Genomic DNA, 23,861 nt, shown 5'->3' on the forward strand with positions numbered 1-23,861 from the left:
GACGCAAAAAAAACCTTCAAGCTCTTCGCATTGCAGCTGATAACGAGCATTAGACAAATCCTAACGTATTAAAAAAACTCACCTGTTTATTTTGCAGTGTAAATGAAGCAATAAAATGTTTACGAGGCCATCGCCATCTCCACACTGCTCACATTGAGTCAATTTCCCTCCAGTTTGAAATTCACCTCATCATTGTGAAGTTTTACGAATATTGTTATGGGTTTCGTCCCACAGCTGTCATTTGGGGAACCAGCATCTTCTAACAGAGCACCAGCTAAAACAAATGAGCTCATGTTGGCCATCTGTTTGAAGAGGAGGGGTCTGTTCTGTTACATGTGGAGAAAGTTTTCAAAACACTCGGAAAGCAGATGTTGGTCAAGCCAGAGCCATGTATTACTCTGGTGCAAAGGCTCCTGCGCAGTTGTAAAAACAACATACACACACACACAACAAACACAGATACACACAGTGATTGCAGATGTGTTGGAGGTGTTCAGTCCCTCTGTATTCATTGGAGTGCAGATTAAAGGTCTGGCCAGGGGCTAGACATACCAGGGCCAGTGGAATAGCAGGGGGATGACGGTCCTACAGGGTATAATTATTACCATAAACACCACGCTGTGGTCCGGCAGTCCTACTGTGGGAATGAAACATTGGGAGAAAGAAACAGAAACCAGCGATATCATCCACACTAGAAAGCCCTCTGTGGCTAGACTGGATGACAGCAAGAGACCCTGGTGCACTGTAACTGTGTGTGCTGCGGTCCAGACGGCTCTGCTTCCTGGTGACCGTGTGAATAGGACACCAAAGTGGGGCAGAGAGTGTCTTCTTCTTCTACCACTCTTTGATGTGGTCACATAAAAAATACAAAAAACAGGATCAACACTTGGTTTTGCATGGAAAGCAGCTTACTTCTCCACTGGGCGTCCAATACCCCAGTCAGGGAAGGACAGTAGAATCCTCCAAGAACAATTCCTAGCCTCTTCTCACAACAGAGAGAATTGGAAGCAACATGGAAGACATGGCAAGCAATTCAGTAAGATTGAAACCATGAACTGGAGACAATTACACAATAAGAATGCAAATCAAAAGTACAAATTAGCTAATTAGTGAAATGTGAACTCACACATATTCATAGTGTGGGGGGAGTTTTAGAATGAGAATTAAGTGGTCAGAGACACAATATGTTCCACTTAAGTCTTTAATCAATTTAGTTAATGACCTCTGTTGAAGACCAACATATTTCTTAAAAAATAATGCAAAACCACATGTTCAGTCACAATGTGACACAAGATCTCAATGGAGTATAACACACTAATTATCATACTGGAATGAAATTAATCAAAAGATTTAGATGAAGATTTATCGCAAGTAAATCTGTTCAAATGTAAATATCACAGTTCTGTGCTAAATGTTATACAATACTATGCCTTCCAGGGTTTACTCTACAAAATCGTATTTATGGATGATTTTAAGTTACATTAAAGAGCTTATTGTAATAAGTATGAACACGGCACTGGTCCCTTTCAAACACACTGCTCTGCTACCTTGCACTATTGAATGTGAGGTTGTGTAATCAATTGAGATTTTCAGCTAATAGGTAATATGCACACCAAAAAAACTAATGTTAAAATCTGCAGAAATTAAACTCAAAGCATAATAAATGTGAAGGCTCTGTCCAGTTACTAAAGCTACAATGCATGGCATGGTCACTACAGAAAAAAAGCACATTGATACAAAATGTAGGCTTATTTTTTCCAACCATTTAACAGACTCAAGCTTCATCCGGAGTACAGTTGCAAGTAAAAACCGAGAATGTAAAACCAAAAACAGTTCTCTGTTGCACCCATTTACACACTTACATTCTATGCATTATATATCTGTTCAGTGCCTCCACCAACCCCCCCACCCCCCAAGATTACACTTATTATGTATGTCACTGATCATGATTTATGGGAAATTTAGTTCTAGTCATGATAGTCAAAAGCTCTTTGTGGTGGTGGGTGTAGATCGAGCCCTGGTGTTTTCTAGGAAATGCAGTTCTAGTCATCGCAGCCCAGCAGCTCCATGCGAAGAGTTATTCGCTCGTGCCACTCCCAGGGAACTACACGCACATAGCGGGCATAAAAGGGAGGCTCAAACAAGTTCTTCTTATGAGTGTTGTTGTCAATGTTACCTTGGAAAAGCTGCAAGAGAAAATATACATTGCATCTGTGATGAATAGGAAGAGAGGAAGGATCGATACAGTAGACATGGGATAGTCGAAAGATCTACTTAGAAGGCAAAGATCACCCAGCGGAAGGTATAAATCAAGCAGAGCTTACCTCACTCATGACAAACTAACAGCCAAGACTCTCCTTACCCATTGTAGCTTTTAAGAAAAAGCTGCAGGCTATTTCAACATGTCAAGGGTCAGAAAACTCTGCACTCAATAAAAAGATCAAAGAGTTTTTTCCTAAGATACAAATCAATAAAGCCAAACCCTATTCTCACACAGCAGCTGGGCTACTCCCAGTCCCTGGGGTGGGGGTAGGGGTTGGAGGGGGGGATGCAATCCTGTCCTCTCACACACAAAGAGAAGGAAATAGGGACCACACCACTATCAGGGCAAGCCTCAAAATAGGAAGTGAGAGATTGTCAAAACACCGGTCCAGAGAGAGAAGTGGTCTCTTAGTGTGCCACAGGGTGACGTGTGAGACACTGACGCAGACTGGGGACTGGGAGACACACTGAAGTCCTAACTTATGTCAACAAAGCTGCCAGATGTCTTTGTTACAAGTGATTATGGCATAAATAAAAAGCCACACGCCTCCCTAACGCCTCATGTTCCTCATCTGTGGTGGCAAGTACAACGTTACAGAATAATGAATAGAATAAATATATTGTTGCTGTCTGAGAATCTTTGGATTTGGCTCCACACAAGTTGTCATGGACACAGTCTGATAAGCATATGCTATGCTGCTGCTTACCATGTCTGTGTCTGTTTTCTCATCCTTCACCAAGCTCCAGGTCTGCCCATCGTTGCTGTGGGCCACTTTGAACATGGACACGTACTGCACCACCCCAAAGTCCTTAGCTCCCTGCGTGATGATGCCTGTGAGGCGCTTGGGTTTCTCCAGGTCCACCTGGTGACAGGATAGACAGGAGGAGGGGTGGGCTGGGTGGCTTAACCACATGCAGGTAAGATGCTGACCAGCAGCAACAGCAGCAGCAGCAGGCGGAGTCACTGAGTGGCTGCGGGTTTGATTGACACCTACCTGTAACCACTCAGAGCGGTTGTTGGTAGCAGCTGACCAGGCGTTGGTCTTGCCTTGCTTGTCCAGCCGGCCGAACTGCGCGTGCCAGGTGAAGGCATCGATGCCCCAGGTGCGGAAGGCGCTGGATGACGAGAGCTGTCCATCTGAGATGAGACGGGACTTCATCCCCAGAGGCTCAGTGCAACCTGTGGTGTTTGAGTACACTTTAACAACAACAGGGAGGGACGAGGGAGGGCAGACGCACAGGGAAAGGACCGGGGAGAAATGTGAAAATCCACAGACAGAAACCAATAGAAAACACCCATTCAAGACATGCAAAGAAGCCAATTTTTGAAGCTGATAGGAATTTGAAACAATTAAAATCCTGTATGACAGTATGGGATGGAGATACCCAATTATTACAGGATGATAGAGCGCAGGTGAAGCATTGGCCAGTAAACAGACAGAAATTGACAGTAAATCATTTTAAAAAAAGAAGTAAAAGAAACAGTTTTTGCTTTACACTAGCAGTAAGACAGCTACAGCTGTAGCTACAAACAGTGGCGAGCAGACGTATGTTTACAGGGTGGAGCTGAGGAGACCAGATGGACGAGGCGTGTGTGACGTGAATGTGAGTGTGTGCTACCAGTCAAGGTCAGTTTGAGTGGTCAACCAGACCAAAAAAATTGGTTGTTGCACACTATATGTCACCCTCTGAATGCTGCTCAATCCATCCTCCATGCGATCTGACCAGGTATCAGGCTGGCATAAACCCTTCCGGTCACATGCTAGTCACAGACACCACAGTGTCAAAACAGCAGATCATATTACTATGTCTATGTTGAGGGCTTGGAGCCTTGTATGGCTGCCAGATTCATCTCCGGTTCTCTTTGTGTCTGGTCTAGAAGGAAACCTCAGGAAGGAGACGGGAAGACAGAACCACAGAGAAGGATTTAACTCCACCACAGTGTTTCTGTCTGTCTGTTTACCATTGAGTTCACAGCCGACCAGCTCCATGCGCAGGGTGCAAGCCTTGCGACACACCACAGGGACGATTCGGATGTACTGGGCCACAATTGGTGGTTCGAACATGTTGGTCTTGGTGCTGTCATTGTCCACATTACCCATAAACACCTGGGGCACAGGACAAAAGACATAGGATCAACCAGATAATCACCCCCAACCCCATTTATTTCCATGATGTTGATTCTCTAACCTTTTAATGTCGGGCCCCCTCTTGAAAATTGAAAATATTTTAGCCAACCCACTTTTGATCGCAATATTTTATGCAGTATACATATTTTTTCTCTCTCTCACCCCACATATCCAGTTTGAGAACCCCTGCTCCATTGTGCAGTTTAGCACTCAAGGTCACCCTCACCTTGTCCTTCCTTTGGCCCTCAGATCTGAAGGTAGTGTAGGTCGTCCCATCAAAGCTAGACGCCACCTTGAAGGCCTTGATGAACTCAGCGGTGCCCATGCGACTGGCGCCCTGGGAGATGATGCCTGTCAGACGCATCTTCTTCTGCATGTTGATCTGAGGTCAAAGGTCAGCAGAGGTCAGACCAGTCAATATCCCCCAACTTTGTTGCAACTTCAATTACAACTTCCTTGTCAGTAATACTATTTATAATAATACTGTAAATAATATTATTAGAAGCAATCATATTGTGAGTACTGCTACAACTAACAATACTTATTGTAATAATGACCTCCACACCATGTTTGGGGGGTCCTCTCACCTCAATCCATGGGTTCCTGTCATGGGAGGCTGACGTCCAGGCATTGACCAGGCCCTGGTTGTTAAGGCGAGCCAGCTCAGCACCCCAGCGCTGGAGACCCAGAATGCCGTAGTGCACAGAAGAGGCGTAAATCTGGGACTCAACAATCCCCCCGCCCTCCATACCCAGGAGGGAGATACAACCTGACACACAAACACACAGATGGATAAACATCTATATCATTACAATTCAAGATCAATGTTTCTGTTGGGTATTATGTGATACAAGTGGTATTTCCTTTGTTGTCATAAACATCTAATTGTTTTATTGACTTACGCAGCTGGCATTGCTTTCCTACATAGGGTGAAGGACACTGGCAGGCATAGTCTCCATCCAGATCTCGACACATCCCTCCGTTCCTGCAGGGCTGGTTGGCACAGTCATTTACATCTTGAAGAGAAGAAAATAAAAAACATTATATGTCGGTTATCGTGGGTTGTCTTGGTAATCCATCCTCAAACACATGAACCCCTGGGGGGGCAGGGCTGCAGCAGTAGCCCAGGTCTGGTTTACGAGCCAGGTGGAGCAACACAATACCCCGTCTGTGTTCCCCCCTGCCTGTCTGCAGGTGCCGTCTGTCCACTCAGACCTGATGACAGAGGTGACTGTGGGGTCAGAGGAGGGGGAGGTGGGGGGAGGATGGGGGGAGGGTGGGGGTGCAGGTGGAGGTCAGTGGGAGGGAGGTCAGTGGGAGGGGCGGGTGTGTGTGGGTGTGTCATAACACCAGTAGAGGGATACAGGATTGTTTATCTATTGGCTGCAGGTTTCTCTATTCTCCACTTGAGGGCATCCTTGCGTTGTGTTCTTGCAGTGTGTTCAGCTGAAACAACATTGCTGTCTTTGTGCTTTAACATTCATTGGGCTTTAAAATTCTACTTAAACAAACATTTTCTAAATTAAGACACAAAAGATTGATGATGTAGACAATTATTGTGCTAGAATTCACGAATAGTCTGCTAACATGATGGAGTTTATTAAGAGTGTACCTGAAGAACTGACCTGGGTACACACACCCACTGCAAAGCTGAGACAGTCTCTACCCGCTCTCAGAGACTCATCCATGCTTTTATCTAGAAGCCAGACATCAGTGACGCCACATCCTGTAAGGCTGTTTAGCTGCTGTTCCCGTCAGCACTAAGAGGATTTGTCACATCTTTAAAACCTTGATTTGTAGACTCAGGCACACACACTTAAGATGCTATATTTGAATCCGCTAATTAGTATTAATTTATATAGGAATATTTTACAAACATGCATAAATATACAAACACACACAAATATGAAAACTGTCCAAATCCATACAGGATCTCCCGTACGTAGATAACCACCAATCAATCATTAAAGACATCCCAGCCTGGCTGGTGCCACTAAAAATTGTTCTAGAAACCCAGAGATCCGCCCACCTTTACTAACACAGTGACGTATGACTCAATAACAGCTCACAGTACTGGGTGTGGAACACCAGACGGCACACACACTACAATTGGTGGTCAGCAGTGTGGCATTAGATGATGGCTGTGTGTGGAGTGGAAAACTAACTGTGCTTCCTATGCTCAGCTAAAGCCCTGTGACCAGATTAGATCAGTCTCTGGACACTAAAGGTGCCTCAGAGACTCCAAGATAGTGGGGAAAACTTGACTGATGAAGGTTCCAACACTCTTGAAATAAACATACTTTTTTCTGCCTTGGTCTTTGTCCTAAGGGCTCCATAACAGTAGTTTGTGTGACACGCACAGCTGGACAGAAATATCAGCAACTGAAAACAAAGACACATTGCGCATAATAAAGCCCAATCATGAACCAGCACACCCACTCACACAAACGCCCGCTTTTGTCATTTGGAGCCCATATCCATACCAGCCCATACACCACACCCTGGGTGTGTCACTAACAGTTTACAGTACAGCTGTTCATAAGAACTGGCCACACAATGTTTAGAAGAGTCATCCTACTCAGTCTGTAGTTCTGTTTCTTACCACATTAGGAATGGGGGTACTAGAATGGGTTTAGGTATTTAGTGCTACCGTTTTCATCTAGTACATTTTATACAATTATTGTATGTGAATAATTGCAGTTTATATACTTTTTTGACAACATTTCAGTCATTGGGGTTCAGCCTAATCCGACAAAATTGGAAGGCTGTCTCTAAAGTGCTGCTGCATGCTAAGAGACTTGGACTGGCCAGGACTCATTAGCACTTAAAGAACAGCCAACTGAAAGAACGTCTTTCATGAGACTCATGAACTCGCCACAGTGTTCACAGTCTTTCAGACAGCAGCAGAGTGGACATTTTGGAGGTGTTTTCATATTTACTGTGACAGTACAGTAATAGCCCTGAATGACGTACAGTACATGTTCTGGAAGTCACTGTACTCCTGGTACAGTAAAATGAGTTGCTGTCTTCCGACTGTGTGTGTGCGTGCATATACAGTATGTGCCTGTCTTGTGCCTGGGAGAGTTGACCTGAACTCAAGAAAGGGGTCAGGTTAGAGGGCAGGTGATAGCACTGGTGCGTCGTCAGGTGTAAAGTGGATCACTTGAGGTTGGTACTTACTGATCTGGCAGTGGGCACCCTCAAAGCCAGGCTGACATTTACACACATACTCGCTGAACACATCTCCGCGTCTGGTTGAAGAGGTGACCTCACAGGAGCCATCGTTCCTGCAGGGGCTTGGATTGCAGGGCCCTGGTGAAGGAGCCAGAGTAGAACGAGACAACAAACTCAAGTCATGGTCAGCTGACTCTAAATGAGGGGACATTCAAGACTCAACCTGGCCTTACCAGTCTCAGTGAGGTTGCAGGTGTCTCCAGCAAAGCCATCTGCACAGATACAGATGAAAGGCTCGTCTCCTACCCCAGTCACACATGTTCCTCCATTGTGGCAGTGGTTCACCTCACAGTAATCACCTGAGGAGATGGTGGAGGGGTAATATGATGATGACATCAGAGAGAATTGATTACATGTCACAGAAGTATACCTCTCAACAGCTCATGACAGCACTATATATAATGGGTATAACACAACATTATTATACATGCAACAACCCTGTCAAAAACAGGGCCAAACCACAGTGGAATAGGTTGTGTATGGTACAAAACAGCTCTAGTAAACAATGGCTTAGGTAGTCAGAATCAAATAACTACAACTACAGTCACACCAGTACATGCTCCTCCATTAAAAATGACCACAAGACCATTCCAGGATAGGTGACTGGTGGATATGGGCTAACTGTTTTCCATATACTTATATGGCAATTCATATTTTTGCTGTCCAAAGCTGTGGGAACTAAACAAATGACCTCTGGTGTTGGGACCAACATTGGCTATGACACCATTGAGTTCCAAAGTGCTGACTCACTGACCACTGTTTCGCAGTTCCAATCATCCAGTGAAAGTAGAACAGTGAGGTCCTTGATCATATGGAAATATTCTATATATAAGTAATGAAGAGTACTGTAAGCAGTATAAAGTGTTTTATAGTGAAGAGTATACAGTTTAATGTGTAATATGGAATTAAAACAATCTTTACATTTGTCATGATAACAAAGTGTAGCCATTAACATGACTCCTTTTCATGTCCTTGGTCGAATATGTCCTGGGATACTGAGTCTAATGTAAACTTGTGTACTTTAGTAGTCTAGTGTTTAGCACCAGTGTTATTTAGCTTGCAGACCTGTTACAGCATGAACATCAGCTTGTAAAAGGTGAAGAAGATAAAAAGGCTATACACAGCATTTAAGGAGAGAAAACTAACTTGTTTGTTGTCTCTTTTGATCAAACAGCTTCTTTCACTTTGTTCATAAATTATTTCAGTGGTGACGGGGACCTGTGTTGAAATTGCTGATGGCATCATGATTTTACAACAGCCAAAGGTGAGTGTGTTCAAGTTTCTGAGATTTGCAGGGAAGGTAATTCCAACAAGCACTTGATTGAACTAACAGAACGTGTTTGTGTGCCGACTCTGGATTAAAAGATTGGTGGATAATCCAGGTTACAGAACAAGGTGCTGTGCCAATAGGAATGTGTTTCCTTCTCTCACAGGAACTTTATACAACAACCATGGACAGGTTCACAGAGACTGATAAAATTGATTCATCTGATCAAAAACAGGTGGACGGGTACACACATACCCTTATGCAGCAGAGAGGCTAATATGTTAATCTGGCATTACAATAGACACTGAATGTACTTTATATTGTTAACACGTAAATCAAATCAAAATGTATTTGTATAGCCCTTTTTCCTAGCAATGTCACAGAGGGCTTCACATACGCCCATGTATGCCCCTCAACCAACCTAAACCCTCATAACATTGCATGGCCTATTTTCAGGAGGTGTCCAGTGTGTTAGTGTAGCACATGTCCCACATGCCCTGTGGGCCAGAGAGATGTGCACTGGCTGCATCTCCCAGGTAAGAAATTTTTCATTAAAACATGCCCTATAAAATAACCCTTGGGATAGACAATGGTCACCAATTACTAGGCACAGTGTCTCACAGACTCAGTCTTCCCTTAAAATAACAACAGGAAGTTAGAGCATGTACACAAGTGTATGGATTTGGTTCACATGATTTGAATGCCCCAAAACGTGGTCAATGCTCTCATATATCACTCATTTAGATATTGGCATATTCATCTGGTCCAAGGTCAGACATCCATTATCTTGCCTTGCAAGTTTTGAGTTAAGGAGAGCGTCTTCTTAATATTTCAACAAGTCGAGCATCAGTTTATCAGACCACTTGGGTATGTTTAGAAACATTACTGAATGAACCAAAAATGTAATTAACATCCCCATAATAGTTGAGTTTAGAGTATCAAAGAGTTACGTTTACCAGTTCAACTGTTTAGTGTAAAGTATAGATAATCAACTAGTAGCCTATCAAACGTAGCCTATATCACCACACTGGCATACACCTAGGCTATAGGACGCGTAGGTCAGAAAACTAAAATTGTAATGTGGTCGGTTGAGTAGCCTATGGGCATGTCGATTTATTTATCAGTCTCATGTGTTCAAAAGTACATTTTAAAAACTCACCTTTAACGGAGCTGGCGGCAATAAGTATACAGACGGTAATATATTGAAAAGTTAACGTCGGACCGAAACGTTTCATGTTGATTTCCCCAAGTAGCCAATTCTAACCTTCCCAGGTTAGTGGAGGTATAGAACCGCTATGTTTCCCGGCTGAGATTGACAGTGATGATAGGCGGGCTCTAAATCAGTTTGTCTCCTTTTTTTTCTCTTTTTTTTTTTTATGGATTAACCAGGGCTGTAAACGGCTTCCATACTTTTTCACCTCGCTGATGGCTATATTTACAAAAGACCCATAGGCTACATGAAATGTATAAATAATCTATTAGAATATAAGGACTACTTTTAAGATAAAAAAGCATTTGAAAAAACACTTATGGCACTCAATTCTCCTAATAACTGCATTTTCGGTCGCTGACAATCCGCCTTTTTTGAGAGACATCTGTCGCCACCTCGTGGATTTATGTTAGCCTACCGAACTTTATAAATACTTCTCCAGATTTATAGCAAAGCTATCGGATGAAGATTTTCGAGGTTTCTGATTGGGATTAAGTTGTGTCAAAGTTGTGTCCTTTAGGACAATTGAAAAAAAAAATTTGCTACACTAATTATGTTGAACTATTGGTTAAACAAATGTAGGCCTATTCTATATTTTATAAAACGTGGAGTTTTCAAGAGTTTGTCATTTCCACATATTGTTTATTACACAGTTGTATTTTATTTGGTTCAATCAGCTTCCAAATCAGTAGTCTAAAATTAATTGTAGCCTATCACTTGTCTAGCCTAAGAATGTTTTCTGAAAATACTTCTATTTCTTTTTTTAACCAATCACGATGTAGGGGTTGGGAGAATCCGTGACAGAAATGACGTAGCTGCTGGTGTAGTCCAGTGACCAGTGTCATGAATAGCTGTCTCATCTGCTAGGAAGTGGATTCCGAGATGTCAGTATAGCAGAGTAGATTCATGGCTATTGACGTCCATGGAAAGCTTGGAGTGCTAGAGAGAACGTTCTGACACGTTAAACTATGTTTGGATAGATATATATACATAGTGAAATCCTCATGGAAAACTCAGTTACAGATTCACAAGGGAAGAGGAAACGTCTGGACACGGTTTAGCAAACAACGGTAACGGTTCATGTTGCTTTCATAGCTTTTCTCGTCACTTGTCCGTAGCGTAGACGGTGCTGCTACTAGCATACACGAGCTTGTCGCATATTAAGGTTAGCACTAATAGTTGTAGTAGTAGTAGTAGCTGCTGTCACTTATTAGTAACCTCACCATTTGACGTGCACATATTTTATACATGGTACAGTGTGATTATTTCTCATGTTTTGAAGATGCATCGCATCTCTCGTTTTTCCGGTGGTGATAGCATTAAGCTAGCTTGGCAGGATGCGTAACTGTAAATAAGGATGGTGCGGCCGGGGGCCCTGTGTATTCCCCGACATACTGGAAGAGATCACAGAGGGGTGGGAGCTGGAAGAGATCACAGAGGGGTGGGAGCAAACATAAATACATTGTGACTCTCCTGAATATCTCGAAAAGTATGTGGTGTTTGTTAATATTTTGTCATGCCACAGATGTACACACTGTATGGCCCTGGAGTTGAGCACTGATAAAGGTGTGATTGTATTTTTTTTTCGCAGCAATAGGAGCTTAATATATTTACAAACTGCAATATTGGGTGCAGCGCTGTCGTTGGACACAACTTTATTTACAGCAGTCGGTTGGCAGTTTTTACAGGCATAAAGATTAGACATGTGTTCCTTTTGAATATTCTATTGATATTGCCTATGTTTTTCAGATTTCAATTTTCTTCTCTTTTTTATATGAAGTTGATTTAAAGATCACAATTTAAATGGAAATTCCAATTTAATAAGGACAATCCTACATTTAAAAAACAAATGGTAGCTCTACAGAAAGAACAGTTTTTATAGTGAACTTGGAGTTGACCTGGGTAGCCAGTGTAGTGATTGATTATTATCAGTGTGTTCTGATTGGAGAATACAGCAAATCATCTCTGGGGAATTCCGTCTGTGATTGGGGACTGTCGGTTCCAGGGAGGTGGCTCTAGGTCAGTGCTCCCTATTCAGTAGGCTGGTATTTGGATACGCAGCATTGACTGAGAGGTTTGAGGTCAGTGCATTGCTGATAATGATGCTGTGGGGCTGTTGATTTGTATGTATCTTAAGACATAGACACCCATGTCTTTGTCTGCTGTTGCCTTAACTAGACCAATGTTATAACTGGACTGTTAGGACTTTTGGGTACTTATTTTGTTTTATGTTGTTCCAGATTTGACCTAATCACTGTGACCTGTCCCTACACAAATTTAATACCTTGGGACGAAGAAGATATTTGTTTGTTTTGATCATCGAAAAACTGTAAGTATTCTCATTTTTAATGACATTACTTTGGATCCTCAACAACATCTGAAACCCGTTTCATTTCCTCTTCTAGAACATGTTCCTTGTTTAGTTTCTCGCAGCAGCTGAATGTTTACCTATGAAGAAAAACACTAGATCACTTTGTTCTCTGTATTTCCTACTTTGTTCATTATTTGTGTTCATATTTCCCTAACAACCAAAGTGATGAGTTTACAGATTTTGTGTCCATCAGTCAGTGTTTATTGAAGTCTCATGCGTGTCTTCCAGTGCCATCATGAGCGCCCACGAGTCGGATGTGTACACCCTCGCCCCGGAGATGCCCGCCATGTTTGATGGCGTGAAGCTGGCAGCTGTTGCCACGGTGCTCTACATCATTGTCCGCTGCCTGAATCTAAAGAGTCCCACCGCGCCCCCTGACGTCACCTACCAGGACACAGCCCTCAACCGCTTCCTCCTCAAGTCCTGCCCCCTGCTGACCAAAGAGTGAGTGATCATCGGCGGTCTGCACACAGATTGCCTGGCTGTCTGTCCACACCCAGTCTGCCTGTCTGTCTGCTCCCAGTCTGCCTGTCTGTCTGTCTGTCTGTCTGTTTGTCTGTCTACACCCAGTCTGCCTGTCTGTTTGCTCCCAGTCTGCCTGTCTGTCTGTCTGTCTGTTTGTTTGTCCACACCCAGCCTGCTGGCCTGCCTGTCTGTCTGTCTGTCCACACCAAGCATGCCTGCCTGTCTGTCTGTCCACACCCAGCCTACCTGTCTGTCTAGTGCCTAGTGTCTGCCTGCCACTCTGGACTTGCCAAGGCAGTGTTATTGTGTTGCCATCTGGACTTGCCATGTCTCCAGTGTTTAACTGTTTACCAGTCTAGGATTCCTTCCATCTGTTTCAAATGTTCTCATCAATGTGTAGAAGATGTAAGTTCTGGAATGCGGAACGCAGGGCACACCTTTTGGGTTGTGCAAGTAGTTGTCACTATTAAGGTATGAACACGGCACTTACTGTGGTCCATTCCTGCTCAAATGTCACATAGACTCTCTTTGAAAATGCAGAGAAGCATTCTCTGAATGTTTAGATTCTCTGGTGTTCTGGCCCTGGCCAGAGGAACCCTTATCCCAGTGTGGCAGACACCTGGAGAGCCTCTCTCCCAAGGCTTGGCCAGCTATGGAAGCAATTCTTACTCAACCACAGTTTTTTTTAAGGAAGATGTTTTCTTAGGTTAACAGTACATAGCGTTGACCAATGATTCATGAAGTTAATATGGGGAGTTTGGCTCTGCAGGGCATTGTTGCCTATGTGCTTTTGCTTGTTTGCCAGTAAATAAGAACCTTTACTTGGCTGCTGGTTAAGATAAAGTATCCTGTGGTGTGTTTTGTTTTATGAGCATACTACTTTATGATTGTGTTGAATAATACATTGATTGAAATAGGTGTTGAATGTTCATCTTAAGCCTAGTTCTCTTCATTTGATTTGATGATTTCAGGCATACAATCAGTTTGGCTTCTCATGTATTATGTCACTGGTAGGACTACCTTTCACATCAGTACTCCTTGGTCGTGGTTTTTCTAATGGCTTGTGCATCTTTTGGTCGGGTAGACATTTTCTGTAGTTTATGTTCAGTGATGCCTGTGAGGATTGCATAACAGTTTCCAGATGACCCCAGAGGTCCCCGCAGTGATCAATCAGATGGCCTGGAGGAGCCACCATGGAGGGCGGAGCACTGGGACATGTCTGACACTCCTCAGCATGTCGATTCTAACAGGCTGGTGTTGTATAGAGGGTTAAATAGCTGATTGAAATCACTTCCCCTTTAGCAATAGAACAGAACATTTGTACAATGGAGGGTTGTTTACCAGCTGGAATGTAGCCCATGAATCACATACGACACACACACACTCATATAAAAACACAAACGCACGCCATCTGAATCCTGGCCTCCCTATGGGTTCTGTTATGCTCCGCAGTTCACGTCTGAAGACAGCTTCAAAGGTAGATCAGAGGAGCATGGATAGCGTCTACAGGTTGCCAGGCCTCCTCCAGCAGTGAAAGTCTGCCACTTTGATGTGGAGTTCAGAGCCCTCGGGGGCGTCTCTATCAAAGCGGCCCCACCATCCTGACCCATGTCGGCCTCTGTTGTCTCCAGCGCATCCAGGAACACGGCAGGATGCCCCACAGGGGCTTTCCTGTAAACCACAAAGGGAAACGCTACAACAGGCTTTTCTTTTAGCCCTGTTGGAGTCTATTCTAAACCAACCTGACCTGTCCGGGAGGTCTTTACTGATAGTCGAGTTCCTTTTGGTTTATTTCTGTTTACGATATTCACATAACAGGGGATGTTGTTCCAGCAGGAGGCTCTGGCTGGGTTATACTTGGCTGTTGCCTCCTGTAATAAACGGCAGCTTTGCGTTGGCCTTGCAGCTCCTTCGTCCTCTTCTCCTCTTAGTCCTCATCACCACAATGAGATCATCCCTGTCCCTTCCCTACCTCCCCAGGATTATCCACAGCGAGAAAGCTCTAGAAGGCTCGAGTCTGACTCAAATGCATGGCCATTGCAGGTGCATTTGATGAGAGGGATAATGAAATGATTCTGTGGATCAGGTTGCGTGACTAACCTATGACACCAATGACAGGAAGGAGGGCAAAAGATTGTGTAACTGCATGCAATGGCGGACTTTGCTCACTGCAGTGTTTACTGTACTGCGTGTGCGTGTGTGTGTGTGTGTGCGCAATATCCGTTTGTCCTTTACTGAGGGTATGACACTGTCCATGTTTGGGTCTACTAGCGGCTTCCAAGCCATCAACCCCTCTGTAACTAGAGCAGAGGCGAGTTGTGTCTGTGAGAAATCACATTCCTGTGAGCTCAAACAAAGGAACATAGTTGAAGCCTAGATAAGTGTTGAAGGCGTGCCTTACAGAAGCATATCCAAGCGGCTGTGTGTTTAGTTTTGTAGATCTCTGTTTGGGGAGGCTATGTTCTAATGTGAGAATGAGAATTTATGGCTATTGGCATGACGATAAGCCAGTGTTCTCCAGTCTGTAGGACTAGCTGGAGATGTAATAAAGGCCTTCTCTTATCTGTGTTATCTCCGTGGATGCAATGTTATGTAAGACTGACCTCCTCTACACTCGTACAAACACGGTGGGTATCTAGGGGATGCAGCATTTAAGCAAACATTATCACTGATAGGCAATATGGCTGTGTTGTATGGAACACATCTTTTCCGGTGTGTATAGTGTACCAAAGGTTGAAATGCGACAGTCAACATTGTAAAAACATCTCTGTTACGTGTGGTAAAAGTAAGCATCACCTTTTGTCCCATAAAACCTTTGTACATGCATTAAAGTGTGTGTTTGTGTGTGTGTTGTAGGTACATTCCTCCCTTGCTGTGGGGTAAGAGTGGCCACCTCCAGACAGCCCTGTATGGGAAGATGGGCCGTGTCAATTGCCCCCACCCCTGTGGACAGAGGAAGTACCTACCCATGCAAGACGGGGCCACCTCGACCTTTGACCTCTTTGAGGCTCTGGGGGACCATCCGACAGGAGGTGAGATCAGATCACGTCTTTGACCTGCTTTTTACACCAGTACATGTCAATGAGAGAGTGTGTGTGTGTGTGTGTGGTGTGTATTGCCTGAAAACAGTACTCAGAAGTGTAACCATATTTAGAACTGTAATGAGTTAATAGAGGTCACCCCGTACCAACTTACCAAGAGCGGGTGCGTGAGAAACGCTTGTTGATTCAAATAAGAAGCACGAGAGAAGGGAATGACTTGACCGTGACATCGTCGACCTGACTGGAGTTTAATCTCAAGGGGCCGCTGTTTGTTGTTGTGCTTTGGATTCGGGCCTGTTACAGAACAGAGTTACTTTCGACAGGGGTTATGTCACAGTTGTTGTGAGGACGCTGTTTCAAAGATGGATCCTTGATCTGCGGTGTGGCCACAGCTCACCTCTCTAAAACACTCTGGACTGATCTCATCCCACCGGTCCACTCCCAACCCAAATAACATTGTGTTATTTTAAAAGAGTGAAAATCGTGAATACTAGCTATATACCAATCATTTGCAGTAACTTAACCCAGACAGAGGTTTGTGTTGTAGATGCCCAGTGCCACCAAGGCTTATCTTGGGTTCTATTTGCTTACCACACAGAGTGACAACAGAACCCATTCATATCTGACTTGACATATCTCCGTTTGCAAATGTGTCAGTGACCAATGTCCATTGACCACCTTTGTTGTCCGTTTCAACAGACGACATCACCATGGTGATATGCCCCGGCATCGGTAACCATAGCGAGAAGCACTACATCCGTACCTTCGTAGGCCACTCTCAGAAGCAAGGCTACAGGTGTGCCGTGCTCAACCACCTGGGAGCCCTGCCCAACATCGAGCTGACCTCCCCTCGCATGTTCACCTACGGTAAGGACCGCAGACATGACACACACACACACACATTGGGAGTGGGCTGGACATCAAGGGGTCATTTCTGTGGTCCGTGTCATGTGATCAGGGTGCACGTGGGAGTTTGCCGCCATGGTGGGCTACATCAAGAAGGCGTACCCCCAGACCCAGCTGATCGTGGTGGGCTTCAGCCTGGGGGGCAACATCGTGTGCAAGTTCCTAGGGGAGAGCCAGGCCAACCAGGAGAGGGTCCTGTGCTGCGTCAGCATGTGCCAGGGATACAGCGCTCTCAGGTGGGTGGGTGTGTGAATGTGGGTGGGTGGGGGCCTGGTGTGTGGCCCCCAGTCATTAATCCCACCACTCGGATCTGATCAGACTAATGGGCAGGTCTCCTGAGGGCCACGGGTCAGCAGTCCATTCTCACTGGAGGAGAACAAGCACAAGGCTTGTTTATTTCATGTTGCGGGTGAGGGAGGACAACTCTTATTAAATGTATTCAACGAGGCTTAGAACGAGACTAGTTCTGCCGTTGGATAGGACCAGGTAAGGGTTCCGGATAGAACGAGAGTTTGCTGAACCACACCTTTCCTGTTGAGAGGCTTCCATGGTCTCTTGGCAGTGATAGTGTGTTCTGTCTAGTGTTTATATGTGTGCGAGAGAGAGAGATGAAGAGAGCACTCGCTTAAGAGACAGGAACAGAAACACTGTCCTCTTGGTGAAATAGGATTATAGTCCTTTCCAATTAGTGTTTTCCTTGCTCGTCAAAGCCATAAAAAATGAATACATCATCCATGCCATGTATTAAAAGGACTAAGTCCACTGTATCACTCATCCCATTCCTAGTGTAGAGATCATTTGTGAGAAGGGGGCGTAAGGAGGTGAAAGTTTGTTTCATATGTATGTTTAGGGAAGGGATGTGAACCTCAGTTTGTAAAGCAGCGTAGGCTGCTAGAATGGCAGATTCCCCTCACACTGAGCCTGTCAGAGTCCTGCACACAAACCACAGCCTGGGCCTTTGTCCCCTGGATCAGGCAGTGCATTGTTAAACATGTGGTCTGGAATGCCGACTGACTGCACACAGCTGACGTATGTGTGTGTGTGTGTGTCCTCTGCATCCCTCAGGGCCCAGGAGACCTTTCTGCAGTGGGACCAGTGCAGGAGATTCTATAACTTCCTCATGGCTGACAACATGAAGAAGATTATCCTCTCACACAGGTAGGGGCCAAGTTCCAAGCTCAAATGCTTCCTGTGAGTAGGCCTCTCCTCTCCAGCACTGGAGGAGACTGTAGTCTAACATTCACATGTCGAGGCACAGTGTTGAGGTAACGCGAATCGGCAGGTGATGAGGAAGGACGTTCCTGGAGCTGGTCCAGACAGAGGCTTCAGGCACAGAGCTGTGACCTGTGACCTGTGCTGTGCTGGACTGCACACTGGGATATCACATGCGTTCCAGCATGGTGTCTCAACATCTCATGTGTTTCGTGTTTTTTTTCGTGTGTGTGTGACAGGGGGAGCTTGTTCGGAAGCTCCACCAAAATGGAGGACGGAGATCTGAGCAGATTGTTCACGGCCACGTCCCTCATGCAGATCGACGACAACATCATGAGGTACGGAGACACAGCGGGGACACGCAGGGCTGGAGGTAGAGGAAGAACCATTACTAAACCAGATAACCGTGGTTCTTCCCCCAAACCGGGGGTTTGTCTGAGTCTTCCTCAGTGTCTGTACACTCCTGCCTGTGGCAGGAGGGAGAGAGGCCTCTCTCAAGTACTTCTCGTTTAGCAGGTTCTGATGCGGGCAATCATTTTCACAACACCCTCTCTCTTGATGAACAGACACCGCCCAGGTGTGATACGGTGTCTTTCCTGTTTCTACAGGAAGTTCCATGGACACAGCTCCCTGAAAGAGTACTACGAGAAGGAGAGCTGTGTGCATTTTATTCACAATGTAAGTGAACGGCAGCCTCCTCTGATTGTGCTGTGCACATGTTATGTTACTTTTGGAACCTTGGCTTTTTTTTTTTTATTCTAAAGGAAAATGTCTCACATACAGACTTTTATTTTCTAGGTAAATGTGCCACTGTTGCTGGTGAATTCTGCAGATGACCCCCTGGTGCACGAGTCACTTCTTACCATTCCTCGCACACTAGCAGGTAACTAACACCCTCCCAGTTACCACAACATACAGCATCAGCAGAGCTGGCCAGTTTCAAACTTTGACTGTGAAACCCACGCATATCAACCAGTTCACATGCACAAACACACCACACCTCTTATGTCTTAGGTTGAAAATCCCCTAAAAGTGAAAGAGCTTCTTTCTTTTTCTATCTATACATTTCCTGACTTCACGTGCCGGGACTTCCTTTCCGCATGCATGTTATGTGAATGCTTGCGTGCAACGTAGTTACTGTGCAACATTCCCGTCCCAATGTAACTGCCCCCCCCCCCCCCCCCAATGTTGATATCAATTATTTGCCCCTACTCCAGACCATGTAATCTCACTCTGAACTTTTGGTGAAACTTGGCAGCCCTGAGCATCAGCAAGACTCAGCATAGCTCACTCTGTCAGAGAGAGCTTTGGCCTCGGTCTAAACTACAGCTCTGGGTAGAGACTGCTAATACATTTGTAATAGATGATATCATTCTAAAGTATTCTTAAGTGAACGAGACCTGTCTACTGTGTTTACACAGGTCACTTTGTTTGTCCTCAGACTTTGTAGACTTGTAGATGTTGAGAGGTTGATACAATGACTAAGCACCACACCCTGGGCTGGGAGGAGGGTGGGGGGGGCAGGGTGTGGAGCCTGCAGTTCTTGGAATACCTAACAGAATTCTACTGCCTCAGGAACACAAACACACGCATGCACACGCACACACGCTGTGTTCTCCACATGATCCTGCACACCCCCTTGTTGGATCATGTGTCGCGTTTTTCCGTGTCCATGACCTAAGTGTGTCATTGGTCTAACTCCATGTTCTGGACTCTTTGTTGGAAAGAATCTGACTTTTCCTTTAGAGGACGGGAACATGTGTGTGTGTGTGTGTGTGTGTGTGTGTGAAGGGATCTGTCCTGTGGTGGTATAGGGAGATGGCAGAACAGGCTACAAGGTCACGTGGGTCACTGTGCCTCACTCCAAGGCCCTGACTGACCAGCTCTCTGCACAGCAACGTAGCTGCTCTGCCTGCCTCTCTGCCCCCCTCTGCCCCCACACACACACGTTGCCTAGCATACACACACCTGACCGGAAACAGACATCTGCCAGGACACACAACCCCTCCTCACACAGCCGTCATCATTCATCAGGAGTCAAAGTCCTGGGCCACATCATCTGTTTGGTCCGTGAGCTGTTCAGGGCGGTGCCGGGGCCAGACCGACCTCTCTGCCTCACAGCCCTGTCAGTAAGGATGGATAGACTATAGTAGCACCCTGTGGGAGCCTACTGTAGCAGGCTGGGCAGGCTTCTCCACTAACCCAGGTAGAGCATGGAGAACCAGACCAGACCCTGCTAGCATGTCTGGTTCTTTAGCTCCTCACCTCCTGGAGGAGAACAGGAGGTTGGGAGGGTTTGAGTCTGGGTTTGATACATGAATCATGGATACGACCTCATCATTGTCTTTATCTAGTCAAGATTAGAGTGATGACCTGATAAAACGGTGACTGAGTGTCCTAGGGGTGTAAATAAGGTAATTGACTGTACCTGACGAGCCAGGCTCCACCGGAGCTGTCCGCAGTAGAGGCTCGCTCTTTGAGTCCACGGTACACACACACCCTTTCTTTCCACACAGACCATTTCCTGGTTGCCTTAAATTTGCCATTTCTTAAATTCCCTCTCCTTCTCTCTCTCTCTCTCTCTCTCTCTCTCTCTCTCCCTCTCTCCCTCTCTCCCTCTCTCCCTCTCTCCCTCTCTCCTCTCTCTCTCTCGCCCTCCCCTCCCTCTGTCTGTCCTCCAGAGAAAAAGGAGAATGTGATATTTTCCCTGACACTACACGGGGGCCACCTGGGCTTCTTTGAGGGGGCGGTCCTCTTCCCCCAGCCGCTCACCTGGATGGACAAGGTCATCGTGAGTTACGCCAACGCCATCTGCCAGTGGGAGAAACAGAAACCACCGTGCCAAAGCGGCCTCCTAAATGAGAGCCCCTGCCCAAAGAAGAAAGATTAACTGCTCACCCTTTTCTCTCGCTTTCTTTCTTTCTTTCTTCCTCTCTCTGTTCTTCTCTCTCTTTCTCTGTTTGTCTGTCTGTCTGTCTTTTCTGACACCCACTGCACCACACCCACTCACACACCGGAAAGAGACTGGAACCAACAACTGCACGGTCTCTCCTGTGGTGCACTGGGCAACTCTCACCTCCTCTTCTGTCACACGACTCTCCTGTACCCCCCCCCCCCCCCACCCCACCCCGACCTGTAAGGGAACTACTAACGGCCTTTGAGCTTATTTATGTTGTTTGGGATCTGACAAGACTCACAGTTGATTGGCCGATGTGTACGCGACCAACGGAGATCCCCGACGGAGGAACCCAGACTCAGACTCGCAGATCCAACATGACAAAGAATGTAAAGCCCACTGGCATCCAACACAGTCTGAGACCGCGCTGGAGAGCACCTTTGGAGATGTGGAGTCACAGGTCAAAGCCCAAGAGCCTAGAAGAGGCTCCTGTGTGTGTGTGTGTGTGTGTGTTCATGTGAGTTCTGTTGATCTGATTCTATTCATTATGTGTCTCCCAAATGTGTGTGTGTGTGGAGGGGGGTGCGCAGTTATATACACTCTTTATTTGGAAAGGGAACAGTTATTTATGCAGAAACATCCAGAGTAATTTCCAGATCATTAGCCCCTTGTTATACGTGTGAGTCAAGTTTCCACCTCTGGTAGTACAGAGAAGCAATGGGTGTCTTCATCCCAGAGATCAGTCCATGCACATTCTTACTGTCTCGTGGTTCTTCTACTTTAATTCAATGCACTTTATACATTGTTTGCCAAAAGTTATTTTTATTTTTAAAACCTTATTTTTGTTTGTCATAGGTTAGGTTTGTCAATTGTATTATGTTCACCGGGTGTAAGTTGACTTTTGTTTTCCTGAATGAATATAGAGGATGAACAGGAGGGAGAGAGGTCCATAACTCCTCACGTTCTGATGACTGATGATCCCCCATATTCAGATTCAGCCTTGTCTGCTGTCTAACCTGTCACCCCTCTACCCTGTCACCCATACCCTGTTACCCCCCCTACCCTGTCACCCCCCCTACCCTGTCATCCTACCCTGTCACCCCCCCTACCCTGTCATCCTACCCTGTCACCCCTACCCTGTCACCCCTACCCTGTCACCCTACCCTGTCACCCCTCTACCCTGTCACCCCTACCCTGTCACCCCTACCCTGTCACCCCTCTACCCTGTCCCCCTACCCTGTTACCCCCCCTACCCTGTTACCCCCCCTACCCTGTCCCCCTACCCTGTCCCCCTACCCTGTTACCCCCCCTACCCTGTTACCCCCCCTACCCTGTCACCCCTACCCTGTCCCCCTACCCTGTTACCCCCCCTACCCTGTTACCCCCCCTACCCTGTCCCCCTACCCTGTTACCCCCCCTACCCTGTTACCCCCCCTACCCTGTCCCCCTACCCTGTTACCCCCCCTACCCTGTTACCCCCCCTACCCTGTCACCCCTACCCTGTCCCCCTACCCTGTTACCCCCCCTACCCTGTTACCCCCCCTACCCTGTCCCCCTACCCTGTTACCCCCCCTACCCTGTTACCCCCCCTACCCTGTCCCCCTACCCTGTTACCCCCCCTACCCTGTTACCCCCCCTACCCTGTCCCCCTACCCTGTCCCCCTACCCTGTTACCCCCCCTACCCTGTTACCCCCCCTACCCTGTCTCCCCTCTACCCTGTCACCCCTCAACCCTGTCTCCCCTCTACCCTGTCACCCCCCTACTCTTGACCAGCAATCGGTTTGGTTCTCACACATGACAATATCTTTATTTTAGAGTAAAGAAACTGCCTAACTGAACCTTTCAGGTAGATGTGGCATTGCCAAAAGTTGACAAAATGTTTTTTGTTGTCCAGTAATCTGTGACCAAACCCAAGATCAAATGGCTTAAGAAGATAGTTTACCTCTGGGATTCCTGTAACTTCAGGCATTGGTTCTTTATGAAAGGGGTGTACACGGTAAAAGAGAAACCATGGGTGAACTTGAGCTTTGAGGTGTGTGGCAAGTAGGAAAGCTAGAGTTATGATCTGAGTCCAAGAGAAGATTGTGCACTTGACCTTTTGTGAAAGAAATGTATGCAAAAAAACATATTTTCAAGAAATGTGTACAGCCTCCATCGTTACCTCTTGAATTAATACATGATAGTAATTGATGACGTGGCATTCAGAGTTACCTTGGTAAGTCCAGAGTTCCTCACTGTGGAGAAATGAGAGAGAAATCTGGATACTCCCAGTCCTAACCCAATTGTTACATACACCTGTTGTGTCATATTTTGTAAGGTGTGCTAACATTGTGAGGATTTATTTAATTACATTTTTACTCTTACTTAAAATAAGTTGTGATTATATTGACTTGATTTAGCCTACGTGATCATCGTCTTACTAATTCACCTGTCTAGTGGGTGAGCCTGTTGCAAATGTTGTTTGTCGTTGACTGTTACTGGACTGCAGGGGAGAAGCACCATCTCAAGCTTCAGAGGTGGCCTCTGGTGTCAAGTTTCCAGAATTGCTAACAATGGCGCCATCTGCTGGCTATATGTAACTGCGTAGAACTTGTCAGGCTTAGATGGTCGCAAGTTATTTTCCAACAGAGTTTCTCCTTCAGTGAGATGATGGAGTACTGTTTCAGTGAAGACCCAGTAGACAGTATCCAAGAGATGTTTTGCTGATCATGGAAACACCAGTTTCAAATCCACACTCGCCTACAGATGATGATACACCTCTCCCTCCCCTGACTTGACACAGAAGTACAGGTTTGGATGGGTCCCAATAGGCCTCTTCCAGAATGCAAATATTTTTTTTGTTTGGTAAGCTGCTTTTTTGTATTGTA

At 45.7% G+C, this 23,861-nt stretch overlaps 2 protein-coding genes across 4 annotated transcripts; one reads left to right on the forward strand and one right to left on the reverse strand.

Moving 5' to 3' along the window:
• Positions 1 to 1,187: 1,187 nt before the first annotated feature.
• Positions 1,188 to 10,394, reverse strand: LOC146247128 (lactadherin-like). Of its 2 annotated transcripts, none has more exons than XM_084682195.1 (10): positions 10,052 to 10,394; positions 7,799 to 7,924; positions 7,572 to 7,703; positions 5,294 to 5,407; positions 4,979 to 5,160; positions 4,618 to 4,773; positions 4,226 to 4,370; positions 3,258 to 3,442; positions 2,970 to 3,125; positions 1,188 to 2,186 (listed from the first exon to the last, which is right to left on the reverse strand). In XM_084682195.1, the coding sequence occupies exons 1-10, from the start codon at positions 10,125 to 10,127 to the stop codon at positions 2,043 to 2,045; spliced, it is 1,416 nt and encodes a 471-aa protein (XP_084538321.1). In that variant the 5' UTR covers positions 10,128 to 10,394; the 3' UTR covers positions 1,188 to 2,042. The 2 variants fall into 2 exon arrangements, with proteins under 2 accessions (XP_084538321.1, XP_084538320.1); XM_084682194.1 differs by having other exon boundaries at positions 3,258 to 3,460; positions 10,052 to 10,393.
• A 583-nt stretch (positions 10,395 to 10,977) lies between these two features.
• Positions 10,978 to 21,881, forward strand: LOC146247129 (monoacylglycerol lipase ABHD2). Of its 2 annotated transcripts, none has more exons than XM_084681942.1 (11): positions 10,978 to 11,172; positions 12,343 to 12,431; positions 12,702 to 12,917; positions 15,795 to 15,970; positions 16,679 to 16,846; positions 16,938 to 17,121; positions 17,951 to 18,043; positions 18,337 to 18,435; positions 18,706 to 18,775; positions 18,896 to 18,980; positions 20,779 to 21,881. In XM_084681942.1, the coding sequence occupies exons 3-11, from the start codon at positions 12,709 to 12,711 to the stop codon at positions 20,985 to 20,987; spliced, it is 1,293 nt and encodes a 430-aa protein (XP_084538068.1). In that variant the 5' UTR covers positions 10,978 to 11,172; positions 12,343 to 12,431; positions 12,702 to 12,708; the 3' UTR covers positions 20,988 to 21,881. The 2 variants fall into 2 exon arrangements, with proteins under 2 accessions (XP_084538068.1, XP_084538069.1); XM_084681943.1 differs by lacking the exon at positions 10,978 to 11,172 and adding an exon at positions 11,881 to 12,225.
• The last annotated feature ends 1,980 nt before the right edge of the window (positions 21,882 to 23,861 follow it).

This window comes from Hypomesus nipponensis, chromosome 19 (genome assembly GCF_054491055.1).
Source record: "Hypomesus nipponensis isolate SF chromosome 19, ASM5449105v1, whole genome shotgun sequence".
In the NCBI taxonomy this organism is placed as follows: Eukaryota; Metazoa; Chordata; class Actinopteri; order Osmeriformes; family Osmeridae; genus Hypomesus; species Hypomesus nipponensis.